Here is a 25,595-nt window from a genome sequence, read left to right on the forward strand (position 1 = left end):
TAACACCCTTTTCACCCCGGTTACACGTTTCATTTGCCCTGTACGATGGGCGCTGTAAGTGATGAAAATGGGGGATGTTGGCTTATCTGGCGCCCGCAGCTCACAGCCAAAATGCGAGGGAGAGAGGGAGAGAGGGAGAGAGGGAGGGTGCACCGGTACCAGCGTTGTTGTTATTAGAATCTGGTGCCGTGCTAGCTGCTCTAACGGATATAAGAAGAAGATGTTTCTACTATAATGTGGAGGGAGAGTCCTCTCCAGTCAGACTGAGAGGCTGATACTACAGCTCAGTGAGGTACATGTAAGGACTCTTAGTCTAAATTCAAACGGTTTGGTCACAATTTATGTAAACACATATTTCCAAGGCACTCCTTTATAATTATTGGGATAAACAGGTTTCAAATCATTCCAATGTATAAGACAGTAACCAAAAATATCCTTTAAAACTGGAGAGATAAAAAAAAATGCATAAATAAATAAATGTTAAGGTAAAATAAGATATGAATGAACAACACAAATAAAATAAGTTACATTCATTTGTTATTGGCTATAGGTTATTGGTTATGTTCACATACTTATTTGATTACATCCACTTGTCTAAGATGACAACAGAGACTTTCGACCCAAAACCAGCTGTTGACTTGTAGATGCAAGCAGCTAATCGCAGACTCAACCAGAGAGAAAGAAGTAGGCCTACATCATCAGCTACCATGTCTGACAGTGAGGAGAACAGTCAGGAGGTAGTGATGACAGCTTGTAGGATTACTGGTCGTGCTAATGTTGTCTTGTGTTCACCACTGCATGTGTGTTCTGTGTTCACCTCTGCATGTGTGTTCTGTGTTCACCTCTGGATGTGTGTTCAGTGCCGTGTGTCTGGCAAATAAAGTCAAGACCCCCTCAAAAGTTACGGTTTATTTCATTTTAAGGATGAGCACCAAGCAACATCCCAGGTGCTCCTTTGAGAACCAGGGCAAAAAAGTTATGTGCACCCCTGGTTATAATCATTGTTTTCCTATACTCTAGCCAGGTGCAATAATGGTTGATTGAACTAGATTGTGGCTCCCTGATCAGCAGCGATCATGAAGAAATGGAACCCACTTTAACTCACTCCCCTTGCTATTTTCAGCACAGAATTCACTCATCTCTCAGGGCCATCTTGAGGTAATGATTCTTGATGAATGCAAATCATTTTAAAGCTTGCAGTATTTACACATAATGTACATTATTGCAATAGCCAAGAAAAGTAGCATCTTTACTCACAACTGAACAAAAGTAATAATGGTTAAGCTTTTCTCAACAAATTGGAACAAATCACCAGAATCACAAGTTATCAGAGACTGGGGGTGAGGTAGACATTATTCTTTCTCCATATGAAACTTAAGAGTTAGGCTTGCTTTCCTCTAATCTCAATATTAGTTATGGAACTAAAATGTGATCCTGAAAAATACATTTCATCAAATTCCACAAAGGTTGCAAAGGTTTCCAGTAAGATTACACAATTGCTCAGTAGGTTGAGAACAGAATTTTGCTCAGTTTTCATTTTGTGGTTCCTTGAGCACATTAAATGGACCATGAAACTGAGGATCCATCAGGGCCGATATTAAATATTGTCAAAAAGACTGGTAGTCTTCTTAGAGTAGGCTACATCCAATCCAAATAGTACTAAGGCCATGATAGCAGTGCAAAGTGAAAGAAGCGTTTCAACAGTCCACCTTACCACTATAATGGTGTGTGCGTTTGTGCGCGCGTGTGTGTTTGTGTGTGCGCATGCGTGCATGTGTGTGTGTGTGTGTGTGTGTGTGTGTGTGTGTGTGTGTGTGTGTGTGTGTGTGTGTGTGTGTGTGTGTGTGTGTGTGTGTGTGTGTGTGTGTGTGTGTGTGTGTGTGTGTGTGTGTGTGTGTGTGTGTGTCTGTGTGTGTTTGTAAGTATGCACAGTGACTGTGTTCATTCCCAGACGTCAGCTGTGCTTTTGGACCAAAGTACCAAAGTAAGTACCAAACCATCCTGAAGGTTACCGATGATCAAGACAGGGAGAAAAAAGCTGCGTAACCCATTGAATGCAGTTTTTCTTATAAGTCTTTGAATGTTGAGAAAACGGGATACACTATCAGACCAAAGTGAATGATCTGTATCATCTTAACACAACATTTTAATGAAGCTATATTCATGTTTGCACTCAGTGATTAACTGTATGATTTATGTGGGCTGAACTATTTGATGAATTTGCTTTAGTTTTGTGCACAGTTTGATCACGTTTGACACATTTACTGAAACAATAATAATATTTTAAATAAACTAGTTTTCTTTTGAATTTTAAAATGAGTTTGGCTGCATGACATGCATTTGCATAGATGGTGCAATAACAGCTCTTCAATGTATTATCAAATGAGTTGGTCAGTAGGGTATGAAGGGTGAAATAATACCAAATAAAGGAACATTTTCAGACAAGTAAGAAATGCCTTTTTCTGCTCATGAAATATCCTCTTCCTGTTCTCTGTATAAAGATACTTTCTTCAGGTCTGTGTCGCCACCTGTTGGAAATGTGGTGTTATTACAGCATATTTGACATTTCTATCAGGCACTGTGTAGGCCACCCCTCATGACGACGTACTATTGACTGACGAAGGACCCACAAACGGCGGCTCATCGTTGAGTTTAATGGAAATTGTTAGTATAAATTATACTTTATCCATCTGAAATCTGAAACATCATAGATAACACGCCGGTAAATATTGTATTGTACAATTCTACAGCCTTTTCTTATTCAGATGGGGGTTGTATGTGTGTGAAGTGTGCAAGGTCTTAAGTAATATAGCCCTAAAAGAAACGATAGCGTCGGGAAAAAGTGGCGCTTTCTATGAATGGGCTCTCAGTCCGTTGAATGCATGTCAATAAGTGAGCTATATGGGCTAACTGCGTACACAGTTTTCGCCAACTTTAAGTGTCGAGGGTAAAGATGGGTAAAATGGTGCTTCATTGGCTTTGCAACGAAGGAGCTAATTTGAAAACAACCGTAAACATTGATTACGAGATCTCGCCTAGCGTGAAGTTCGTAGCCACTCTGCTAAGCTAACGTTAGCATTGCTTGTCGGTTATATGCATGTATTAAACTGAAAGCACAACTTAAGTTTGTGTTAAGCACATTTTTAACTCACTGTTAACTGTTAATGGCTATGCTATAACAATGATTTTGTTTTGGGAACCTAAGTATTTTGAATACCGTTCTACTTCCTCAAATGTGCAGCTAAGTTAAGTTTACATGTCACTTTTAAAGTCAACACATTGTAAAGTATCATTTAAAACACTCCACTTGAATTCAACTGTTATAATATTAACGAAGATATTACCGTTTGGACTCAAACTTCCTTCTTTCTCTACAGTTTTGAGCTGGGCTTAGTGCTCTTTTTGCAGCCCCTGAAGATCCTGGTGGGAAAACCACAGAAAGGGAGCCATGTTTCTGTACAACATCACCCTGCAGCGTGCCACTGGCATCACTCATGCTATCCATGGGAACTTTTCAGGTCAGTTCCCCACCTGCCTTCTTTTCGTTTTTGGGTTTCTGCATTTCCCAACACTTAAAATGTATGGACTAGAAGTACAATACATGGCTTCTCCTTTGATCAATCATTCTAGAGCAAAACACTTGACCTTAAAATAATCCAGATGTCTGAGTCCATGGGGGACAGAGTTGTCTGATAAATGAATATAATATGTGTAAAATAGACCTGTCTTTGCATCAGTCTGTGTTTTCGTTTTTAAATAAGCGTCCTAGTTAATTCTCCTATCCATTTGGGTAGGTTGCCTGTCCTTCATTCTGCACATATCCTCTATGCCTGTCATTTCTTTTGGATTTGTTATTTCCAAATACACACATTTGTGCTTTTGTGTGTGTGTTCTGAATGTTACAGTAAATAGCACCCCAATACTGCAATGCAAACTTAAAAAACACAAAATACTAGACTTGCTTTGCCATATCTAGCCTCCAATTACTATATGTATACATGACGGACGCATGCTCAATGCTGAAAATACTTTGTTTATCTTGGTAGGAACCAAGATGCAGGAGATCGTTGTTTCCAGGGGAAAGATCATAGAATTATTGCGGCCAGATGCCAACACGGGAAAGGTTCACACTCTGCTCACAGTGGAGGTGTTTGGTATCGTCAGATCCCTGATGGCCTTCAGACTCACCGGAGGAACCAAAGGTACGTAGAAAATCATGGACTCTATAGTAAGGACACCCTGACGGCGTGTCCTTCAACGCTTCTGCCCATTCACTTTGAATGGGGTGACGTCACACTTTGCCCAACTGCATTGTGGGAGCTTGCGTTGCTCGCTTCAAAAGTTGAGCAATGTTCAACTTTTGAAGCTTCGACGGAAGCGTCAGCCAATCAAATCATATGCCAGTACAAGCTCTAGCCAATCAAACCGCGTGCTTGTGTGTCCGGGGCGGGAGATTCATGTTGTTGGTCGAGCTTCAGACACGCATGCCGCCGTGTGGACGCTGCGTGAAAGGAATACTTTTTAATGAAATAGAATTGCATATGTGCCTAGTTAGCTACTGGTTTCACATTCACTCACTGAAGGGGAAACGTTTCTCTCTCTTTCCAGAGATCCAACGTTTACATTTATGACCTGTATATACATTGATAAAGGCTTAGTGGAAGCACAGTTCTTTAACTGCATTTACTATCTTTTGCTAAATTGTTTTGTTTCTTACAGACTACATTGTTATTGGCAGTGACAGTGGACGTATTGTCATCCTGGAATATCATCCATCAAAAAACATGTTTGAGAAGATCCACCAGGAAACGTTTGGAAAGAGTGGCTGCAGACGCATCGTCCCCGGACAGTTCCTGGCCGTGGACCCAAAAGGCAGAGCTGTGATGATAGGTATGAAGAACTCAATATTTTAAAGGTCCCATGTCATGGCCATTTCTACTGATCATAATTCCATTGTTGAGGTCGAATAGATTTACATTGTGCAATTTTCCAAACTCACATTGGTTTCTCATACAGCATCTCTGTATAGTATGTGTATTCACTCCCTGTCCTAAACGGCTTGTTGGAGCTCCTGCCCCCCCCTCTCTGCGAGACAGCGAGACACCACGGAACTCAGCCTGGGCACACACACACACACACGCAGCCTGGCTGGGAGTTTGTGTGTGTGCCCAGGCTGAGTTCCGTGGTGTCACGCTGTCTCGCAGACCCCACACCAGTGAGCCAGCTCACAGTGTCCCGCTCCTCGCAGCAGCGAGCCTCGCAACGTCCCGCCGAGTGCGTGTGTGTGAGGAAGTCTGCGGATTGGTCCAAACGTAACGGCTCCGCGGACGTAAAGTCACTATACCCGAGATGTAAACAATGGAAAAAGAGAAATGCCCAACGAGGCGTTCTGGGGCAGCACAGACAGGTCTTTTCTGTGTTAGAGTTTTATTCGCTACAGGGTGTACTTTGAGGGTTTGTGACTCTGCAGACCGTTTACATGCAGAAAAAGCTACATAACACACAAGGGGACGGGTGATAACCAGAAAAGCTAGAAACTAGAAACAAAAAATATGTAGTGCTGTTCAACAGCCTCTTTTTTTCAGTGCATAAAGCTGTGTTTCCGCCAGACCAGGGCTGAGAGGGCGTCCACCCCGAGAGGGGGGGGGGGGGGTGTTGAATTTTGACTTGAGCCGTCCCTTATAGACACTATCTTTTTACGTTAGTGAGCCGGATCATTTGGCTCGGCTCTATTAAAGCACCGGCTGTTTCGGCTCCCAAACGGCTCTTCATGTTACCACAGTTTGCCACGGAGCCTCAGTTTCGCCGCTGCGAGGCTCTGGTGCGCGTGCTCCACTAGCACCGCTCATCGCGTCCAAATCGCGCACGTTCCGTGTTGTCCTGTAGCAGGCACCGCCGATGTCGGGGAAACGATCCTCAATACTCCGAAAAGAATCCCACCAGACTCCTTTGCCCCTCCAACAGAGGGATGTCCTTGTCCTTTTTCCTTTTCGTCATTTCAAGCGATAAAAACTCTCGATCTTCTCTCGAATTATTAATATTTTTGGACGCCCTCGGCTCGCGTTCAGGGCGTCCCGAGCTGTATAAGGGCGTCAAATGACGGCAAGACATTAGACTAGCTAACCAGATATTAATAACAACAAAGTTATTGACTGTAATGATCAGTATGACAGATGAACAGATGCCACTGTGCTTACAACTAAAGACACAGCCACGCAAAAACTGCGGCATGTGTACGGCTCCTTATGGGTACTGCAATTTTTGGAAGTGCCGGAGCCGCTCTCCGTCAGCACTACACCTTGTCAAACGAGACATATACCACGTGATGACACGTTAGGCTCGTGTTGTGTTCAAGGACCCTTACCTTGGCCAGGAAAAACAGGCACACGTTTAGACACTTGTTTATAAATTACCTCGAGGCCGTCCCAAATTGCCGCAGGTTCCCCACCCCTGCTTTAGGGGTTACAACTATCTTTACTGCTAAGAAAAAAGAACCACCAGACACTAAAGTGAGCTCAGATGTGGTGTGCTTGCTGCCGTTTCCTATCGTGCTGAGCAGTTGCCCTGGTAACAGGTTTGTGGTTAAGTATGGGATGGCCTGTGGAGCAGAGAAAAGGAGAGGGATAGATTCCCCACCCCTGCTATAAAGAGAGTTGGGAGAAGTACTCAGATCGTGTAGAAGTACCAGAGTTTAGGAAAACTGTTACAAGTAAAAGTCCTGAAATCAAAAAGTTACTCATGTAAAAGTATCAAAATCTACATAAAGTACCATACATACACATTATGCAGATTAGTCCATTTCAGAATAATATATATTTTGATTATAATTATTGATGCATTAATGTGTTATCAAAGCTGGTAAAGGTGCAGCTAGATCATTGTCACCTTTTTAATACCTGATGAGTTTGCATCCCTGAACCTTGATGCAATATTTCTCTCCCCTGTTTAGGAGCGACCGAGAAACAGAAGCTGGTTTATATTCTGAACAGAGATGCAGCTGCGAGGCTCACCATTTCCTCTCCACTGGAAGCCCACAAAGCCAACACACTGGTGTACCACGTAGTGGGAGTCGACGTCGGCTTTGAAAACCCCATGTTTGCCTGCCTGGAGATGGACTATGAGGTAAGGTCGTGAAAAGTCAAGGTTAAGCCTTTGTAAGATAACGCCCACTGGCCTGTGTTGCAGACATGATGAGATTCTCATGTCTCTTCTCTGACTATCTCTGGAGAAAGATTGAACCTCTCTGATCTCAGCACACAAGTTCAATTTCAATGCCTGCTTTTAACAAATATTGCTGACTAAACTGATGCTGTAAGACTTTCTTTTTACCTTTTGTTTGATTAAAATCAACTACCACTCGCATAGTTTGTATACTGAGCGTAACAATGGCCTCATTTTTACACTTTTTTCCCAACTGCTCCTGATCATGCGTGTTATTTTTTTTTCTCCAGGAGGCTGACAGTGACCCGACAGGAGAAGCTGCCGCCAACACGCAACAGACGCTCACCTTTTACGAGCTGGACCTCGGGTTGAATCACGTGGTGCGAAAGTACAGTGAGGCTTTGGAAGAGCATGGAAACTTTCTCATCACTGGTGAGCATTTTGGACCATGTGGTTTGCACTCTAGGGATAACATTGGTCTATTTAGAAAATGCAACGTTTGTTTCTAGAATAATCTATTTAGAGTTCTGGCTGGCCTGTTGGATAAACCATCAATTAAACCCATATAAAACTGTTGTTGATATGATGAGTTTGTCATGTCTCTTCTCTGACTTACAATGGAGAAAGATTAAACACCTCTGATCTCAGCACCCCCACATTCAGGGGCAAGTTAAAGTAGGAATAGGACACCTTGGATTCGAACACGGAGCACATACTGCTTAAGGATTCCAGCTGTTTTCACTGCAGCCCTCGTGATTTAAAAAAATAGCCTAGGCCACTAAACACTCTTCTCTCTTTAGTTCCTGGTGGTTCGGATGGTCCCAGTGGAGTTCTGATCTGCTCCGAAAACTACATCACCTACAAGAACTTTGGAGACCAGCCTGACATCCGCTGTCCCATCCCGCGACGCAGGGTGAGTCTTAACAATAGAAACAAAAGAACTCTATACATGTTACACAGTAAACTATCCATTGCTGGTTTTGTTGAGTATATTTCACTACAACTTCATACAGCATGGCAACAAAATGTGAAACTTCTCTTAGTCTCTTCTCTTTTCTAACTCAGGATATCATTTAAGTAGTGATTTTGTAATACAGCCCTATCATATCCTTTTTTACTCTTTTTTTGGAAGCTGTGTTTGGTCTTCTTTTTTTTTTCTCTGCATGCACTTTTATTTGACTCTTCTCCTTTCCTCTCTCCTTTTCCTAATCTCTTCCATCCTGCAGAATGACCTGGATGACCCGGAGCGCGGCATGATTTTTGTCTGCTCAGCAACTCACAAGACCAAGTCCATGTTCTTCTTCCTGGCCCAAACTGAGCAGGGAGACATCTTCAAGGTTACGCTGGAAACAGATGAGGAAATGGTGAGGAAAGATTAAGATTGGATGCATACCCACTTCTTTATGCGACTAATTCTTTGGTCAATTTTAGAGTGAGACAAACCGTGTAGTACAATGCATTTTCACCCGATGCAGCATAATTGTAATACCACACATATCTTCACAAAATAAATTAAAACCTCTGGATTGATTTAGTGAATACTTTTTTATTGTTTTACCTTAAATCTGTATGTTTATAAGGGCTTTGTGTTATTTCTCAGGTCACAGAAATCCGGCTAAAATACTTTGACACCATCCCCGTGGCAACAGCCATGTGTGTCCTGAAGACTGGCTTCTTGTTTGTGTCTTCAGAATTTGGCAACCAGTAAGTAAATTGCCAGAATTAAGTCTGTCTTACCTTTTTTATGATAATGTCTGTTACTTTTCTAAGACTATAACTTACAACCATTCAGAATTTTTCATTTTTTGCTTTATTTATTTTCTATTTTTCTCATAATGTGCAACTTTTTTCCCCCTTTAGTTACCTTTACCAGATTGCTCACTTGGGTGACGATGACGAGGAGCCCGAGTTCTCCTCTGCAATGCCCCTGGAGGAGGGAGACACCTTCTTCTTCCAGCCCCGCCCCCTCAAGAACCTCGTGCTGGTGGACGAACAGGAGAACTTATCCCCCATCATGACCTGTCAGGTCAGTGTGTTAGCGTGCACTTGCGCCCATACAGAGAGCCGTATTACTCTACCTGAAGACGTTTTTGATTGGTGTCTTTGTTTCCTGGCTCATTGTCTACTCCCCTCCTGTTTTTGACAGATTGCTGATTTGGCCAATGAAGATACACCACAGTTGTACGTTGCCTGTGGACGAGGACCACGGTCTACTCTGAGGGTCCTTAGACATGGACTGGAGGTACACACCAAACACACAACTACATCATAACATGTAACATTAAATAATAGACACACGTACACGCAGCTGTGTGAAAAAATGATGAGTATGTTCATGTCTCTTCTCTGAATAAAACTGAAGAGTTTTTCGATTGCTCTGATTTCAGCACAAAAACATTTGTTTTTACATAATGCACTGTCCCCGCTGTAAGCTGATTACAAACAATGCACCAATCAATCACTGGTTGTTTACTGGTTGCATGTGACAGACCTTGAAACATCCTTAGAATTAGCACCAACTTTCATAATGTGATATTTGATAAACACTAAACCCCCTTTACCTCTTTCTCCACGTTCTGTCCGTCTCTATCAGGTATCAGAGATGGCTGTGTCTGAGCTGCCCGGTAACCCTAATGCTGTGTGGACAGTACGCAAACATGTAGAAGGTAACACTTTTTTCCCGTTTTACTCTTTTTCTTCTTCTTCTGAAACAATTATATTCCGCCTTTTTGCAACTAAGAAATTGTCACCATATAGTCTGACCAGCAGAGGGCGCTCTTACAATACTGTGGCCAGCAATGTGGTATGACACTAGCAGCTTCTGCTATGTCAACCTTAAGTTCAAAGTAAGCGGAAATACAGCTGTTGTCAAGAAATGTGACTGCAATTTCCCCTTATGTTTAAATCTATAAAAATTATCTCTGAACTATAAACATCACAAAAAATGAAAGTTACCAACATAGACCACCATGTTCTGAACAAACAAACTCAAATTAGACAAACACTTACAAAACGTACATTTTTAAAGCTAGGAATGCTCATACAAGCAGGGGTGCACATAACTGGTGCGGGAAAAATCTGAAATGCGTCACGTCACTTTTGTCACTGCGCGCCTTTGCGTACCTGATAGGTCATCAAAACAGAACACATATTTCGTCTACACGTGTTTCTTGTCAACTCTGAACTACTAGACATGTCAAAAACACCAAAAGACATTAGGCAGCCACTTTGGCGTTTTGCTCCCTGCAAAAAATCTCCGGACTTTATTGTACCGATTTAAATTGAGCCGAGCCACGCAGGCCATAACCGACGGACCTGTGAAGCAGAGGCTTAGATCACCGGACGACAGTTGTTCACCGTGTGCACAGGCGTGGTTGTTGTTAACGTCGGTATGTATGAACAGAAATGTACTAAAACTACGTCAAATGGCTGCGGAGGGAGACTCCCCTGGGCACATTCTGTGCCCCGCGCACACACTGGAGAACTGCGCAAAATCAGCTGATCATAAAGTTCGCGCACTGTGGTCAAGCTGCTGCAGTTTTCTTTACAACAAGGTGGAGTAAAACCAAAGACACAGGTGCAAACTTAGGGTGTTAATGGAAGAGTTTGAAATCAGACAGAGGTGGAAGAAGTACTGTTGATAATGTTACTCAAGTAAAAGTAGAAAAGTATTATCATCAAAATATAGTGAAAGTAGCGACAGTAAAAGTAGTCATTGTGCAGATTGGTCCATTTCAGAATAATATATATGATGTGTTTTATAATGATTGATCATGAAAGTGTTCTCAAAGCTGGTAAAGGTGCAGCTAGTTGGAATGACTTTGTATACTGCAGGGTAGCTTGTGACTTTACTCCAGGTGGAACTAAAGTCTGATTTAACACTTGGTTATATTTCACATCATTCACCCAGGTCAAATTGAGATACTCAAGTAAAGTACAAGAATCTCAAAATTGTACCTAAGTACAGTACTTGAATAACTTAGTTACTTCCCACATCTGAAATCAGATATGACTTCAAGTCATGTGATCATTTCTTAGTATTTGATCCTTCAACTTGGCCTCAGGAAATGACTTCACAGTTTTGGCAACACGTTTTGGAGAAAGCAAATTGGAGGCTTAAACAGAGACAGGGAGGTGCATCTGCAGCATCTTCATCATCTAGCATGCAAGAACAGGAACTAGAGGACACTGAGGAAGATTGCACTTATTAACACCACACTTCGTGTGTGGTGAGTACCGAACGCTGTCCTGGTACTCATCTGAGTAACTCATTAAAAAAGTTATGTGCACCCAGTGCATGACATTAAGGATGTTGGGAGATGGCCCTGTGTGCCGTCTAAGCTAATTTACAGATGGCCCTGAGCCCAATAGAGATTGCCCTGAAAAATGCGCGCGGACGAAATGACGCACGAAGGGTTTGGGGGGCCTCCCCCTAGAACATTTAGATATTTGCAGGTCTTAGATCAGGGGTACTCAAATACAAATCTTAAAGGTCCAAAATAAATGTTTCAATAAGACAAAGGTCCGTTTATCACGGTCATTCAAACTTTTAAACAATTACAACAAGATTCTTAACACGAGGTTGCAAAAACAAAAATAATCTATGCAGCAGTTTTCATTGTTATTGTGTCTGTGCTTGACCCCTCAGAGTCGCAGTGTAAGAGCTGCACAGTTAGGAATAAAGGCAGCTGCACCCTCTTTCATTCAGCATTCCCATTATTGCTTTATAAATGTCTTGCCCCCTTGTGTGTCCACTGAGGTTCGTCAGGCCCAACACATCTTCAACAAACTCCCCCTTTGCCTCATCATAACAACTCACAAACACCAGCAACTGAGCATTGTCAGTGGTGTCAGTGGACTCACCCACAGCTAAGGAAATGCACTGTGCATTTTTTATTCCATCACAAAGCTGATGAATCAAATCACCAGCCAGTATTTATGTTCTTCTGGTTGCTGTGGAATCTGAGAGGGGGATTTGCTTGATTTGACCTGTTATTTCCTCTTTTTGTTTGCCTTCAACATGGTCTCCATCACTTCAGTCATGCATTCTTTTATACTGCAGTTATTATCCAGTGGAAAGCCCTTACCTACTGGCCTAGTTCAATCAAAGTGGTTACTTTTTTTTGGCTGGGCAGTGTAGTTTTACACACCGTCTGATTTGACTTTCTCAGGACTGAAAACAGTTTTTTGGGGGCAGACCCCCTCAAAGAAAACAATATATTTACACACGTAAGGTCATCATCTTAATAGTTGTGTATGCTCATCCGTGAGCAGAGCATCAAGTTGGCATGTCTATTACAGCTGAATGCGGCGATTACCATTTTGTTCAGCAAAACGCCTCACAAACGTATTAAGATCAACAGCTTTAGTGCGTTTTGATTCAATGCTGAGTACAGCCACACTGACAGTCTCTTCTCTGTCAGTGTAGACCGCAAATACCTCATTCCTTCAGCGCTTGGGTCCGAATGCTTCTCGTTTTGCGCCGTCCAGTTCAAAATGAAATCGCCGCCAATCGTATGTCCACGCTCGCGCCAGGACCGGGGGAGGGGTTACATGACGTGCATCTTGTGCTGCATTCACTTGCACTCGGACATTAGAGACTTTCTCTCATAAATGTCCGATGAGCCACAACTTTTCTTTCAAAACAAAGCTGCCAACTGGAGTGGCAAGGCCTATTTTTAGGGTGTCAGTTGCCACCCCGGTAGGTGAAACTAGGCTACTAGCTACAGTACAGATGGAACTAGATGAGCTGTTAACTCTCGCTCTGAATTTATTTATTTAAAATTCTCGCTCTGACTTAGACAGGTTGAAAGAGAAACACACATGTTTCCCACCCGCATTCCGCGAAGACCCGCCCTACTGTGCCTCTGATTCGCAGATTGTTTGGGGGGAAAAAACGCTGACTGGATGCTGAATGTGATTGGACCAAAGCGTTGACACACACAGGTGGAACACAGTGGAACAGTCAGACATGCAGAGCGCTGTTTGCAGTGGACATAGCGGAGAATTTTGACTCGTTGCGAATGCGTTGTGGCGATGTCTCACATATAATACAGAAAGATAATACATATGAAAAGTATAATTTGCTCAGAGTCCGGAGACAGTGGTGGTTCGGTCCGGATCCGGACCAGAGTCCGTAGTTTGAGGATGCCTGTCTTAGATGCTGTCTGGTTCTCTAGACTGAATTATAAGATGAACCACCACAATATTATATTGTACAATTTCAATTTTATTCTTCATTTCACTTGTTTGTTTGTTCTTGTTTGTGTTTGCTCGCTTCATGCCCTGCATAGCTATAAGAAATACTTAAGTTGTTGGTCAAGACACTTTCCATCTGATGAAGGCAAATGCCTTCCCAGATGTAAAAAAGTAGAAAACATTACATTCAGTTATTAATGCCAAAACAAACATTATTTACACTAGTATGAACCCAGTTAAAAATGTTTGTAATGTTATCTACTGTAAGTTGGTCGAACGAATGCCTCCTCATCCGGAAGCTGACCGAGCAGACCCGAGCAGCAGTCGAGAGGAGCCGAGCGCATCCGCGAAGCACACAAAATGGCGACGTCAGAGTTCCCGTTAGCCGGCAAATCTAAATCTCTTCGGTCAAAATGTCCGGTCAAAATAATTTCCCTTTAGCGCAATACCGCTTCAGTTGCGCCACTTATGTGACAGACAAGAAGAGTAAATTCTAATGTCTAACACGTAATGTGGAGAAAGAGATGTCCTGTGTGGGTTGATTGTGCGTTGATCTTTTGGTAATGCCTCGGGGTTCCGGTGGGCATGTAAACAAATGCATAATGCTGCGCTATACTTTGTGGCCTCACCCAGTTGCATAGCGACACTTATTGTTTAGGTGTCTTTTAATAAGCAGGTAGTCATATCATTAGCTAGAACTAGCTAGATCTGATCGATATGGACATAAACGCGAGTGAAGTCTAATCTGACGGGAGAGAGAGATCAGCTGCTGCTGACGAGTCAACACGCAGAACACACACTTCAGGTTAGAATATCACACGTAGCTATTTTAATGACCTCTCAAACTACCTAAACTAGTTATAGATATGTTTAATTTTACTGTCGGGTCACTCATTACTGGATCCGCGAGCGGCATGATACTGGCATAATAGATTGCCCGATCAGGCAACCAGCAGGTGAGGCTTCATTGCCCGAGCTAAATACTAGATGGCCCCGGGCCATCGGGCAGTCCTTAATGTTGAGCCCTGGCACCCCTGCATATAAGAATATGTTGTGAGCCCCTGGCTAACTGATCATTAATCGAGAAGATGAATGCCTTCATTGGTTCTGTTTTAAGTGCCTAACAACTCACGTAGCTGCAGTGATAATCGATGGGAAAATAGAGCCGCCCCTATTGCTACATCACTCCATTATTATTCTCAGGCCCACATGTGTTGTTCCTGTGAAGGTAAACTTCTGTTGTTGCAATGTTGAGGTAGAATGAAGGAGTCTGGAACCGTTGTTAGCCAAAAGCACTGAAGAGTTTATTGATCACAGTACATTAATTACATACGGCCGGGGAGATCATCTAAGTTTCACACATGCCCAGTGCTCCACCAGCGATCTCTGCCCCAAAAGACACAAAACATCTAACCAACACGAGGAGAGGCGGGCTTCCAGAAAGCCCGCGTATAATCAATTAGCCGATGCAAGACAATGATCTGCTTGTCTCAAAGAGATCCTGCCAGGTCAACCCTCGGACATAGGAGATGCGTTTGACCTGTGACCTCAACCCACAGAGAAGTCTCTGACTGACTACAAGCAGATGTTTGCAGTATCACAGACTCTAAGGAACCATAAAAGACTCTATAAACAGATCAGATGAAAATATTCTCTTACAGTTCCTGCCCGACTGCCTAAAGCAGGGGTGGGGAACCTTTTTCCTCTCAAGGGCCATTTCAATTTTTTCAACATCCTCCGAGGGCCGTACAAATGATTGACCTCTGCTTAAAAATACTAAAATCACAGCCCATTCATTTCGCCTTTCTTTCATGTTGTGCAAAGAAAAAGCAACCTCTTAATCCAGATATTTTACCATGACTCGCACATGCATGCACGTGCACGGTTGTGGCATGACTACCAAAACAGAAAGATGTGGACGCAAGATGTGTGCAATTTAGTTTCCTATCCATGTGAATATGATTTAGGGGGGGGGAACCTAACCTCCTCTAGGGGGGTCCGGGGGGCATGTTTAAATGTTGAAGTTAAAAGCATCAATTTGAGAGCAACATTAAGAGATCTATGGATCCATCTCTCAACATCCATATGAAACAGAACTGTAAGCAGATTTTCTTTTTCTTTATGGATATTTTACAAATCACTTCCCTTTCAAACTGTATTCTTGTTTATTAATAACAACTTTTTTTGACTGTCATATAGTATTTTATACCTGTTTACTTTATTCTCTTATTTTTTTGATAACTATAATGATCATATAAAGATGTGCCTTTACCTCACTGGTTGGAGAAAAAGCTTCTTATATTCGTTAGCATAGCTAGCTAACCAGATGCTAATAACAACAAAGTTATTGACTGTATGATAAGTATGACAGATGAGCAGATCGCCACTGGGCTTTCAACTAAAGACACAGCCACGCAAAAAACTGCGGCATGTGTACGGCTCCTTATGGGTACTGACATTTGTGATGTCCCGGCCCGGAGCGACGTCCTGGTGCTCTCCGGCAGCTCTAAACCCCTGTCGGACGAGAGATATACCACGTGATGACACGTTAGGCTCGTGTTGAGTTCAAGGACCCTGACCTTGGCCAGGAAAAACAGGCACTCGCTTGTTTAATTCTTTTGCGTCTAGATTTCTTAATTTTTTTTCTTTTTCGTGAGTTACCTCGAGGGCCATATCAAATTGTCTCGCGGGCCGTATACGGCCCGGGGGCCAGAGGTTCCCCACCCCTGGCCTAAAGGTTGCGCATTATGTCTGACCTTAGCTTCCATCAACATACTGACTGTGCTTTTAAAGGAATATGCAGTCCTGAGCACTTCAATGATGAGTAAAGAAGCCATGAATCACCTTGCCTTAGCATCTAGCATCCTAGGACATTTATTCAACATGTTTAGTCTCGGTACAACTCAATCAGCAATTTTATTTTCTTTCCTGTTTTCATTAGATGAGTTTGATGCCTACATCATCGTGTCTTTCGTGAACGCTACTCTGGTTCTTTCCATCGGAGAGACTGTAGAGGAAGTGACAGATTCTGGATTCCTAGGAACAACACCCACTCTCTCCTGCTCGCTGCTCGGTGAAGACGCCCTGGTGCAGGTGGGTGCAATGTCCCTTTTTAATATCATTATTCATACCGGTGAAAAAGTACTGGCCACATTCAAGCAGTCTTGAATCATTACGAGATCGCAAATATGTGCAGGTTTGATTCAAATCAAGAATTTGTCTAGACGAAGCAACATTACAAAAACGATCTTTGCACAATATACACAAAAACATATTTAAACTTCATGCAAAGTGTTAAAGATTGCCTCACAGATGACAAAATCTAATTTGATCCTGATTCCTTTTTAAAGATGCTTACCTTGCTGTATCTTAACCTGTTAAGCCCTGGAGCCCTCCAACGTTTTTTTTTCGAGACTGTGTCTCAGGGCTTCTTAACATTTATGAAACTATTAATGTGTTGCACCAGATTAACGGGAAGAATTTCAGCTAACTGAAGATATGAACACTTTTTACCAAAACAAAACACAACACAAGTCTCATAAGAAGCATCTAAATTACCCCTGAGCGAAAAAATGCAAACTGACTTTGGCACAGAACTCAAGATAAAGATACCCTTATTACTTATCGTAACTGCACATACAAGATATTCGATTAAAGCTGAGACTCCACAGATTATATAGGTATGGTATCATCACTGAGTGATCCGAACTCGTGACAGGGGAAGCAAACACAGACATCACAACACGTACTTTTACGGGAGATTGTCTCACCGTAGCTGTCAATCTGATCAAAAGAAGTGTTCAATGGCATTAAAACGAGAACAAACGCGGCTCAATCGGTTGATCCATAGGTTAATAATGTGTCTTATTTATAATCCATAATTCCATTTTTATGTAAAAATCGGAGAAAAAAAGTTAGCTGCTAATGGTAGCCAACAGAGTGTATGCAGCTTCCGGTTTTGGTCACTCTCACTCCTTATTTGGTAACGTGTTTGTGTGTGTAGAATTTCCCCTCGATTCCATTGGCTCTAGCGGTTATAAAGAGATTTCATTTATCAAAATCGACCAAGGGGTCCAGAGATATGGAAAATCCACCCAAATTTTTTTTTGCTAAATCTTTCCAAAAAGTCAAATTTCGCTTGTTTTTACATCAGTCTTTTTACAGGGAACTTATTATTTGTTGTACTTTGGATTCCTAAAGCTTTTAGTCTACCTTACCATCATCCAAGGGTAGTTTTCACTATGTACATTTTTTTTTGTGTGTTCAATCTGAATTTTCTTTTAAAATAAAAAACATCTATATTGATTCTGACTATTCTACATCCAACTCACAGGTTTGTCATTACTTTGAGAAAAAAGATTATTAATTTAACCCTTTTTAGAAGTGAAGATATGGTCATTTGTTCTGGGAATGTCATTTTCGAGCCTGAGACCTGAAAAACTCAGGGTTGAACAGGTTAACAGAATAAAGTAAAAACAAAGTAATAACATCTCCTCTCTCTCCCTCCCTGTTTCTCCATACAGGTGTACCCAGACGGTATCCGCCACATCCGAGCAGACAAGCGTGTGAACGAGTGGAAGACTCCTGGCAAGAAAACCATTGTGCGCTGCGCTGTGAACCAGCGACAGGTCGTCATCGCTCTCACTGGAGGGGAGCTGGTCTACTTTGAGATGGACCCGGTAAGAAAGAAGATGGTGCAACAATGACTTTTTGCCACCATTTGGTAGAATTCTATTGACTTGTAATGACATGCATGAAACACTTTAACAACAATATTGGATAATGTCTCTTGACACTTACACTCGACAATCAATGTGAAAAGCATAATGAAACCAGACTGAAAATGTGTAATACAGTTTATTTTCTCCTCTCTGTAGTCTGGCCAGCTGAATGAGTACACAGAGCGTAAGGAGATGTCTGCAGACGTTGTGTGTATGAGCCTGGCTAACGTCCCTCCTGGTGAGCAGCGCTCGCGGTTCCTGGCTGTGGGACTGGTAGACAACACCGTGCGAATCATCTCCCTGGACCCTTCGGTAAGAAAATAAACACTAGTTTGTAAATCAGCACATAATCCTCCAGACGCATTACAACCTAAACCCTGTCTTAAGTGCCTTGCTAGCTACGTTTTGGTATGCAGTAAATCCTTTTTATCCTCCATCATGACAACATTGGGTTTTAAGCCACATTACTTCTTTGATTATTGACATGAATCCCCACCTGCCATAATTAGTTTGTTTACTTTCTTCTCAGGTCAGTAACAACAAGTAATATCCAAGCTTGTTCAAATAATACCCAGCCTGCCCCAGGGGATAGCTCGGTGCTTTCTCTCCTCCTAAGAAGGACCAGCCCTTTGCTCTTCTAAAAAATTGCTTTAGATTCTCTAGGATTGGACTCTTCCATTAAAATGGCAGCTTTCCCCAATCCAGTGACCGAGTTGACATCAGCATATTTACTCTAGATGACCTCACACTATGACTGAGGCTAAAACGTCAAAAATGCAGTTATCAACAACAACAAAATCTGTTCTCAATAAAAAACAAAGGATTAGTTTCCATGAAATATTAAAGAATGATGAACTTCATAATGAATGCCAGCTCAAAGCACCTGAAAAATTTTGCTTACTTGGGGAATGTTTTAGTGAAAGTGATACTTAGTGTTTCAGTGTTTTTGGTGACGGAATTATTGAATGATGACAAATAATTGTTTTCAAAAGGTGCAGCTTGAATATGAAAAGGGTGCACAGACAGTTGCTGAATAGAAGACACTGCAGAAAGCTTGATTTCCAATGTCCATACCACCTAGAAAAGAAAAAAAACCTCTTAACTTCACATTCACGTTTATGCACTGCAACAAGAATGTTTTGTGTTGAAATGGTCTTAACCCTCTAAATCTTCATCATTCAGGACTGCCTCCAGCCGTTGAGTATGCAGGCCCTGCCAGCCCAGCCTGAGAGTCTGTGTATTGTTGAGATGGGAGGAGTGGAGAAACAGGATGAACTCGGAGAAAAGGGAACCATCGGCTTCCTCTACCTCAACATAGGGCTCCAGGTATGCTTTCTCATTTTTCTCAGTTTTTTCAATCAAAATCCCTATAAGAAGACCCATCATATCCACTCTTAATTAGACCCTCCAGAAAAACGCGATTCTGCGATCGCAGAATTTACCGCATAATCAGCAAAATGGCGCAGATTTTTAAAAGGCCGCATATTTATCAAAAGGCTGCATAATCCCCGCATTTTTCCACACAAAGTTGAGAAGAAAAAAAAGTTAACTCGTCTTGACGTGAAGTAGTGATGATGATGATGATGATTTAGATGACACGACGTCATCAGCTCGCGCATCACTTCGAACATTTCTGCTAAAGACCGGGCAAAGCAGTACCCCGATGTCTTGCACAAAAGTGGGGGGAAACTATTCTGCACCCCGTGTGTGTGTGTGTGTGTGTGTGTGTGTGTGTGTGTGTGTGTGTGTGTGTGTGTGTGTGTGTGTGTGTGTGTGTGTGTGTGTGTGTGTGTGTGTGTGTGTGTGTGTGTGTGTGTGTGTGTGTGTGTGTGTGTGTGTGTGTGTGTGTGTGTGTGTGTGTGTGTGTGTGTGTGTGTGTGTGTGTGTGTGTGTGTGTGTGTGTGTGTGTGAGAAATAGCCCAATTGCTTTTACAATAAATAAACATTGAATGTGTTTCATTGAATAGTAAAGGGGTTTGTGACGAAGGTAACTTCGTCACTGTGAACTGACTGCTTCGGGCCTCGTAACTCAGCACTTTAGTAAACAGTTTTGCACTTTATTAGTGTGATTGCACAGTACCGTTTGGCATGGCATATTTGCACATTTTATATAATTTATACTAATTATTGAGATAGTATTTATTAAAGGATTAAACCGTATTGATTGAAATGTCGTCTGGCAGGTGCTGGTCGGGTCCTCGGCTCCGCCTGACAAGATAGGGGAGTTAGCGAGAGCGCCGAAAGTGCTTATGCCGGGGTAGAATGACAGCGGTTAAGAATAATCCGGGTGCACATTGTTAGTCTACTACAAATAAACACGACGTTTATCTTCTGTTAACTTGGTTTATTCAATCAACGTGCATAACACCAATACAGAGCCATTAACGAACAGTGGACCTCATGCTCCAGGTCGACACAGACTAACTGCGCATGCGTTTCACAGTCTCAAGAGGGCAACCTAGACTACCGTAAGGCCAGTAGTATAGGCGCAAAGAGATTACATGTTAACAATCTCATTCTATATTTTTAAAGAAATAAACAAAACAAAAACAACTTTACATTGCATGAATCATAAAACAATCATACAGTGACTTAAAACAAAAATGTTTAAATTCCCTGAGTAGTCAACATAAATTAGGGAAACATTTAAGAAACAAATACATAAACAAAGGTGTTTTCAATGTTCCATTTCAACAGACACTTTAACCCAGATCCCATTGTCCTTCACTGAGTGCTTTTAAGGCCCTGACACACCAAGCAGTCACCAGAGGACTCGCCGACGTCGGCTGTTGCGTCGCGGTGTTCTCCTGCGTCTTGGCCATGTGTCGCACGGGAACACACCGCAAAGACTTCAGTGCGTGAGTGGCAATAACTCTCCTTACCAGCAGGCGGCGGTAGTGTGTATTCGTCATTAAAAATAGGCAACAACCGGAAGACAGAGAAGAAGAACAGACTGCGTGATATAAACAACAACAAATAGCGTGTGCAAACTGCAGCCTGGTTATGATCCACTGCTGTCTGCCCGCCTTTGGTGCTCCACAACTACCCGAAGGGGCAAGTCTCCTCTACCGGGTGTACTGGGTTTGCAGAGAATCCAACTTCTTCCTCAGCTCTTTCTCTGAAGCACACAAATAAACGATGTAAGCATTGTGGCTAGTTAGCATGTCCAATTCATATCTATATGCAGTGCCAAACTGCACAGCTAGCAACAAGATAACAACAAAACACAAGGTTGAAATAACAAATGACATTTCACGTTAACGTCACTGTACGCTGGCAAACAATAAAAAGCCAACAATATCTGCTAAAGAGCTCAATTGATGAAAAAGATAATCTTACCCGAGAAACCAAGTTGCGTTTCAATCTCTCGCCAGAGTCCGGTTTTCACTACTCGGTTCGAGTACCTTTTCTCTGTGATGTCGTACAGAGCTGGCCTCTCCTGGATCAATGTGATGAGCAGGTCTTCGTTTGCGTCATTCCAGATCGCCATGATGAGATGAAAATGAATATCAGTCTGTGTGTGCCTTCTTAAATCGTTTGTTTACGTCCCTCACTTCCGTTTCGCTTCTCATGCACTGATTCGCTAGCTGAACAGCCAATCAGAGTGATTGTTTGGTCCGACTGCCAGACCCGATGCATGGCCGATTCAACATGTTGAATCGGCCATGCATCGGGACAGGCAGTCCAAATAAGGCGTGTCACGGTCGACGGTGCGGGACACACCAAATTGAGTTTGGGCGACAGGACACGCTTCGTCTCCCGACTTACGAAAACAGCCGAAATCGGCCTGGTGTGTCAGGGCCTTAAGAACACAAGAGCCGAAGCTCCTTTTTTTTGTGAGACAGTCAGCGAGCTGAGATTTTGTGTCTGACCAACGCACGTGCTTGATCCTCTTGTTCTGTATGAGCTCCTTAATGCTACTGATTTCCAACCTGAGTCTCTTCTCTGTGACTTGTTTTGTGGACTTGAGCGCATCGAACAGAGAGTGGTTATCAGTCACACAGAGTACAGGGGGTGCATTCAGTCCAGCATTTCCAGTAGTGAGCTCAGAAAATAGTGTGGCTAGAAAAATTGCATTGTCTACCCCATCTGACATGGCAAGAGTTTCTCCTGCAAGGTTACTGCGAACCACTCGTCTGATTTTCTTTGAATGCCAACAGAGGGGGGAAAACGTCCCTCTTTCTCCCATAAGTGTTATAAAAGTACCTCCCTGTGTACCTCCGTCTGGGAGGTTTCCAAATGAAGCATCACTGAAAACTATCAAGTTCAAAGCATCACTGTTTCCCAGATGTTGAAATCTGAGTGTCACCTTTTCAGACTTTAGCTTACGGATTATCTTATTAGCATCATGAACAGACTGTACTGTTGCCCCTTTTATATTAGAAGCCAAACAACATGAATCAAACATTACATCAGGTCTTGTCTGTTTAGCAACCCATAGGATCTGTCCTATTTTTGATCTTAACTGCTCTCTCTCAGTTTCGTTGAGGGGTTTATTTCTCTGTGTGGCCCAACTTGCTTGTATGGGAATAGGCTCCAGGTTCTCGATATAACTTTGTTGATGTACCTGAACTTCACCGTTAACAGTTACCAAATCCATTCCTACATAGGAGAACTTTTCATGCTCCTCACGCCCAACCTTGAATGCAGACTGCAGTTGGGGGATCACATTGGATGAAAAGTTTGATGAGCCTGCCCAAAGAAAATCATCTACATGACACGCAAGAACCCCAGTGACCTTACATTGCTCATCCAACCAGTAAAAGACTGCCGGATCCACCTGTGACACTCTACCACCAGTACTCAGCATGATTTCCTTCACTTTGTTGTACCAATATAGTGATGCATCTGCAAGACCATATACACATTTCTTTATATTCCATACAACATGTTGACATCCTGCCTCTAGAGGGGGGCGGATATAAATATCCCTGGATAGCTCCATACCCTTTAAGAATGCAGATTTGATGTCCATAGAATGGACTTCCCACTGGTTTTGACATATCACTGATAACATAAGTCTAAGTGAATCTGTGGCACATGTGGGGGAATCTTTCGGTAACTCTTGAATATTCAGCTCTTCAAAACCTCTGGCAACCAGTCGGGCTTTAGGCACTATACCCTTGGGAGTGTCCTTAAGACTACAAACCCATCTGGTGGAAATGCATTTCTGCCCTGCATCTTCAACTTCCTCAAATACATTATTATTGTGCCAGTTCTTTATTTCTTCCTGTTTAGCTGCATCAAATGAGATGTCTTTGGTTACAAGTACATCAGCTTCTCTGTCTTCTGTTTCAATGTTGAGATTATCAACCTGTGAGATATCAATTGATTCATTTTGCCCATCACTACCATCATTCTCTAGATGTTGCATGTTATACCAGGTTTTATATTTCCCCGTAGCCTTGCCTGATCTCCCTAAGACTCTTGCTTTAAGTAGAGTATTGTCACCTCTGTTCATATATGTTACAGTCTGTCCTGTTTTTAAACTCACACCTGCAGAAGGAGCAGGATTATTATGGGCATTAGGCCTATGCGCCATTTCAGTTTGTGTTACGCTTCTCAAAGCTTCACTTGTATTGGCTTCCCTGTCACCGAATTGTTGTTCATTCTCTGTATTTTGCTCACTGTCTAAACTACCAGTTGCATTGTTTATACCTTGCTCACTTCCTGCTTCTGTGTCAGCATCATTTTGTACCATTTGCTCTTCATTAACCTTTGTGTTCACCTTGGAAAGCCTAGAGTGATGCACTCTCACTAGGCAACCACCATGCCTCACAAAAACAACAGCCCCATCCTGACCAATAACTATCCCTGGTCCTTTCCACTCAGTGCATTCAGCTCGTTTGTAATACACCTCGTCACCCATCTCATATTTCTCATCTGTGGGTCTGAGCTGCTTACGTAGTACTCGTCTTATCCTTTCTGAGCACTCTGCTTCAGTAAATGCTTTTCTAGAGGCATGCAAGGCTGAAATGTGCTCTCCTACTCTAGCACTCATAGTGGTACCTTCTAGCGCAGGTGGTTTATCAACCAGTACAGAAGGAAGGTTGGGGTTCTGGCCAAACACCAGTTGATGAGGACTGTAGCCGTGCACATTGAGCATACTGTTCTTTGCCATGAGAGCCCAGTCTAGGGCTGTTTGCCAGTCACATCCATTTTCCCGTCTGACCTTCTGGATGATGTCGGTGAGGGTCTGATTGTGTCTCTCCAGTAGCCCATTGCTCCAGGGGCTGTATCCTGCCGTGGTTTTTGTCTCAATGTTAAAGTTCTCTGCCATGTCACGGAACTCTGCATTGTTGAATTCTCCTCCATTGTCACTGAAAAGTCTCCGTGGTGGGCTGTGGACGCTGATCCATGTATGAAGGAAAGAGTTCACCATCACAGGAGGAGTTCTTTGTTTTCACAATGCTTCCAGCGCTGAAACGTGTAAATTGGTCAATGATGTGGAGGTACCATAAACTTGGTTCCGACTCGTGCAGGTCCGCTGCCACCGTTTCATTGTACTCTGAAGCCAGAGGCAAGCCCACAGCAGGCTTCGGCTTGGTCTTGCTGTATCTCTGGCATATGTCACATTCCTGTACTATTTGTTGTAAAATAGTGTCACAATCTTTGTCTTTATTTCCCGAACTGCGGAGGAGTCGCTGTAGTCTTTCTGCGGAAGCGTGACCAAACTGTTTGGGTAGTTTCAGGAGAGCTTTGTGTTTCTCATTTGAGGTCATATTGTCTGTGACTGTAAGGAGCTCATCTTCATTCTGGCTGTTTTCTGTGACTGTAAGGACCACATCTTTAATTTCAATTTGATTCATTCCTGTGTCCTTGTCTCTGAGATCTATACAGTAGTGTCCTGAACTGGTGAGTTCAAGAGGGATATTCTGTTTAAACATCACAGCTCTATCATTCTCCATGTCCAAGATGGTTCCTGCCCTTTTCAGTGAAGTCTTACTCAGAAGTAGTGGGATATCAGCTTTGACTACTTCAGTTTCCACTCGACATTTTGTCTGTCCTATTTTGGCAGGCAGTTTCAGTATTCTGGAGGAATGCACTATATTTCCATCTCCAAAACAGAATGGTCTGGAGCTTGGAGTTTCACTTTTCACAATCTGGTTCACTTGACATTGACTGAGATCAGCGACAAAGCTGTCCAACCATTTTTCTCCACACACTGTGCGGGTACATGCAGTGTCAATGATAGCCGTCCCTAAAGACTCAGTTAGGAATACCTCTGATTCAGACAGTGAGGCTTTAGTAAACAGTGTAATGTCACATTCCTCTACCTTTGTTCGATCTTCAGTTAGCTTTACTTGTTCGCTACTCTTGTGAGGACAGTCTTTAGCCCAATGGAACGTGCTCTGACATATAGCACATTTTGATCTCTTACCAAACCTATCCAGTGGGTTGGTACCCTGTGACGGTTGCCTTTGTTGTCCAACTTGTCCAAACTGCTGCGTTGTTGGACGTCTGAATCTTCCTTGTGAGCGTTGCTCTGTGACTAACGCTTCATCGTTAACGTGT

At 42.7% G+C, this 25,595-nt stretch overlaps 1 protein-coding gene across 3 annotated transcripts in view; it reads left to right on the forward strand.

The window, feature by feature from the left end:
- The first annotated feature begins 2,539 nt into the window (after positions 1–2,539).
- Positions 2,540–25,595, forward strand: part of sf3b3 (splicing factor 3b, subunit 3) — a 53,998-nt gene continuing 30,942 nt past the window's right edge. For 2 of the 3 annotated variants that reach the window (XM_034236104.1, XM_034236114.1), the window contains exons 1-16: positions 2,594–2,722; positions 3,378–3,518; positions 4,047–4,202; positions 4,720–4,890; positions 6,950–7,122; positions 7,452–7,593; positions 7,962–8,074; positions 8,388–8,525; positions 8,762–8,865; positions 9,022–9,187; positions 9,308–9,403; positions 9,755–9,827; positions 16,301–16,452; positions 17,883–18,038; positions 18,237–18,392; positions 19,263–19,406. In XM_034236104.1, coding sequence (XP_034091995.1) covers positions 3,449–3,518; positions 4,047–4,202; positions 4,720–4,890; positions 6,950–7,122; positions 7,452–7,593; positions 7,962–8,074; positions 8,388–8,525; positions 8,762–8,865; positions 9,022–9,187; positions 9,308–9,403; positions 9,755–9,827; positions 16,301–16,452; positions 17,883–18,038; positions 18,237–18,392; positions 19,263–19,406 — 2,010 coding nt within the window. In that variant the 5' untranslated portion in view covers positions 2,594–2,722; positions 3,378–3,448. Of the gene's footprint in view, positions 2,723–3,377; positions 3,519–4,046; positions 4,203–4,719; positions 4,891–6,949; positions 7,123–7,451; positions 7,594–7,961; positions 8,075–8,387; positions 8,526–8,761; positions 8,866–9,021; positions 9,188–9,307; positions 9,404–9,754; positions 9,828–16,300; positions 16,453–17,882; positions 18,039–18,236; positions 18,393–19,262; positions 19,407–25,595 lie in introns of all 3 variants that reach the window. The other variant, XM_034236124.1, reaches the window with a different exon arrangement.

Source organism: Gymnodraco acuticeps, unplaced genomic scaffold, assembly GCF_902827175.1.
Source record: "Gymnodraco acuticeps unplaced genomic scaffold, fGymAcu1.1, whole genome shotgun sequence".
In the NCBI taxonomy this organism is placed as follows: Eukaryota; Metazoa; Chordata; class Actinopteri; order Perciformes; family Bathydraconidae; genus Gymnodraco; species Gymnodraco acuticeps.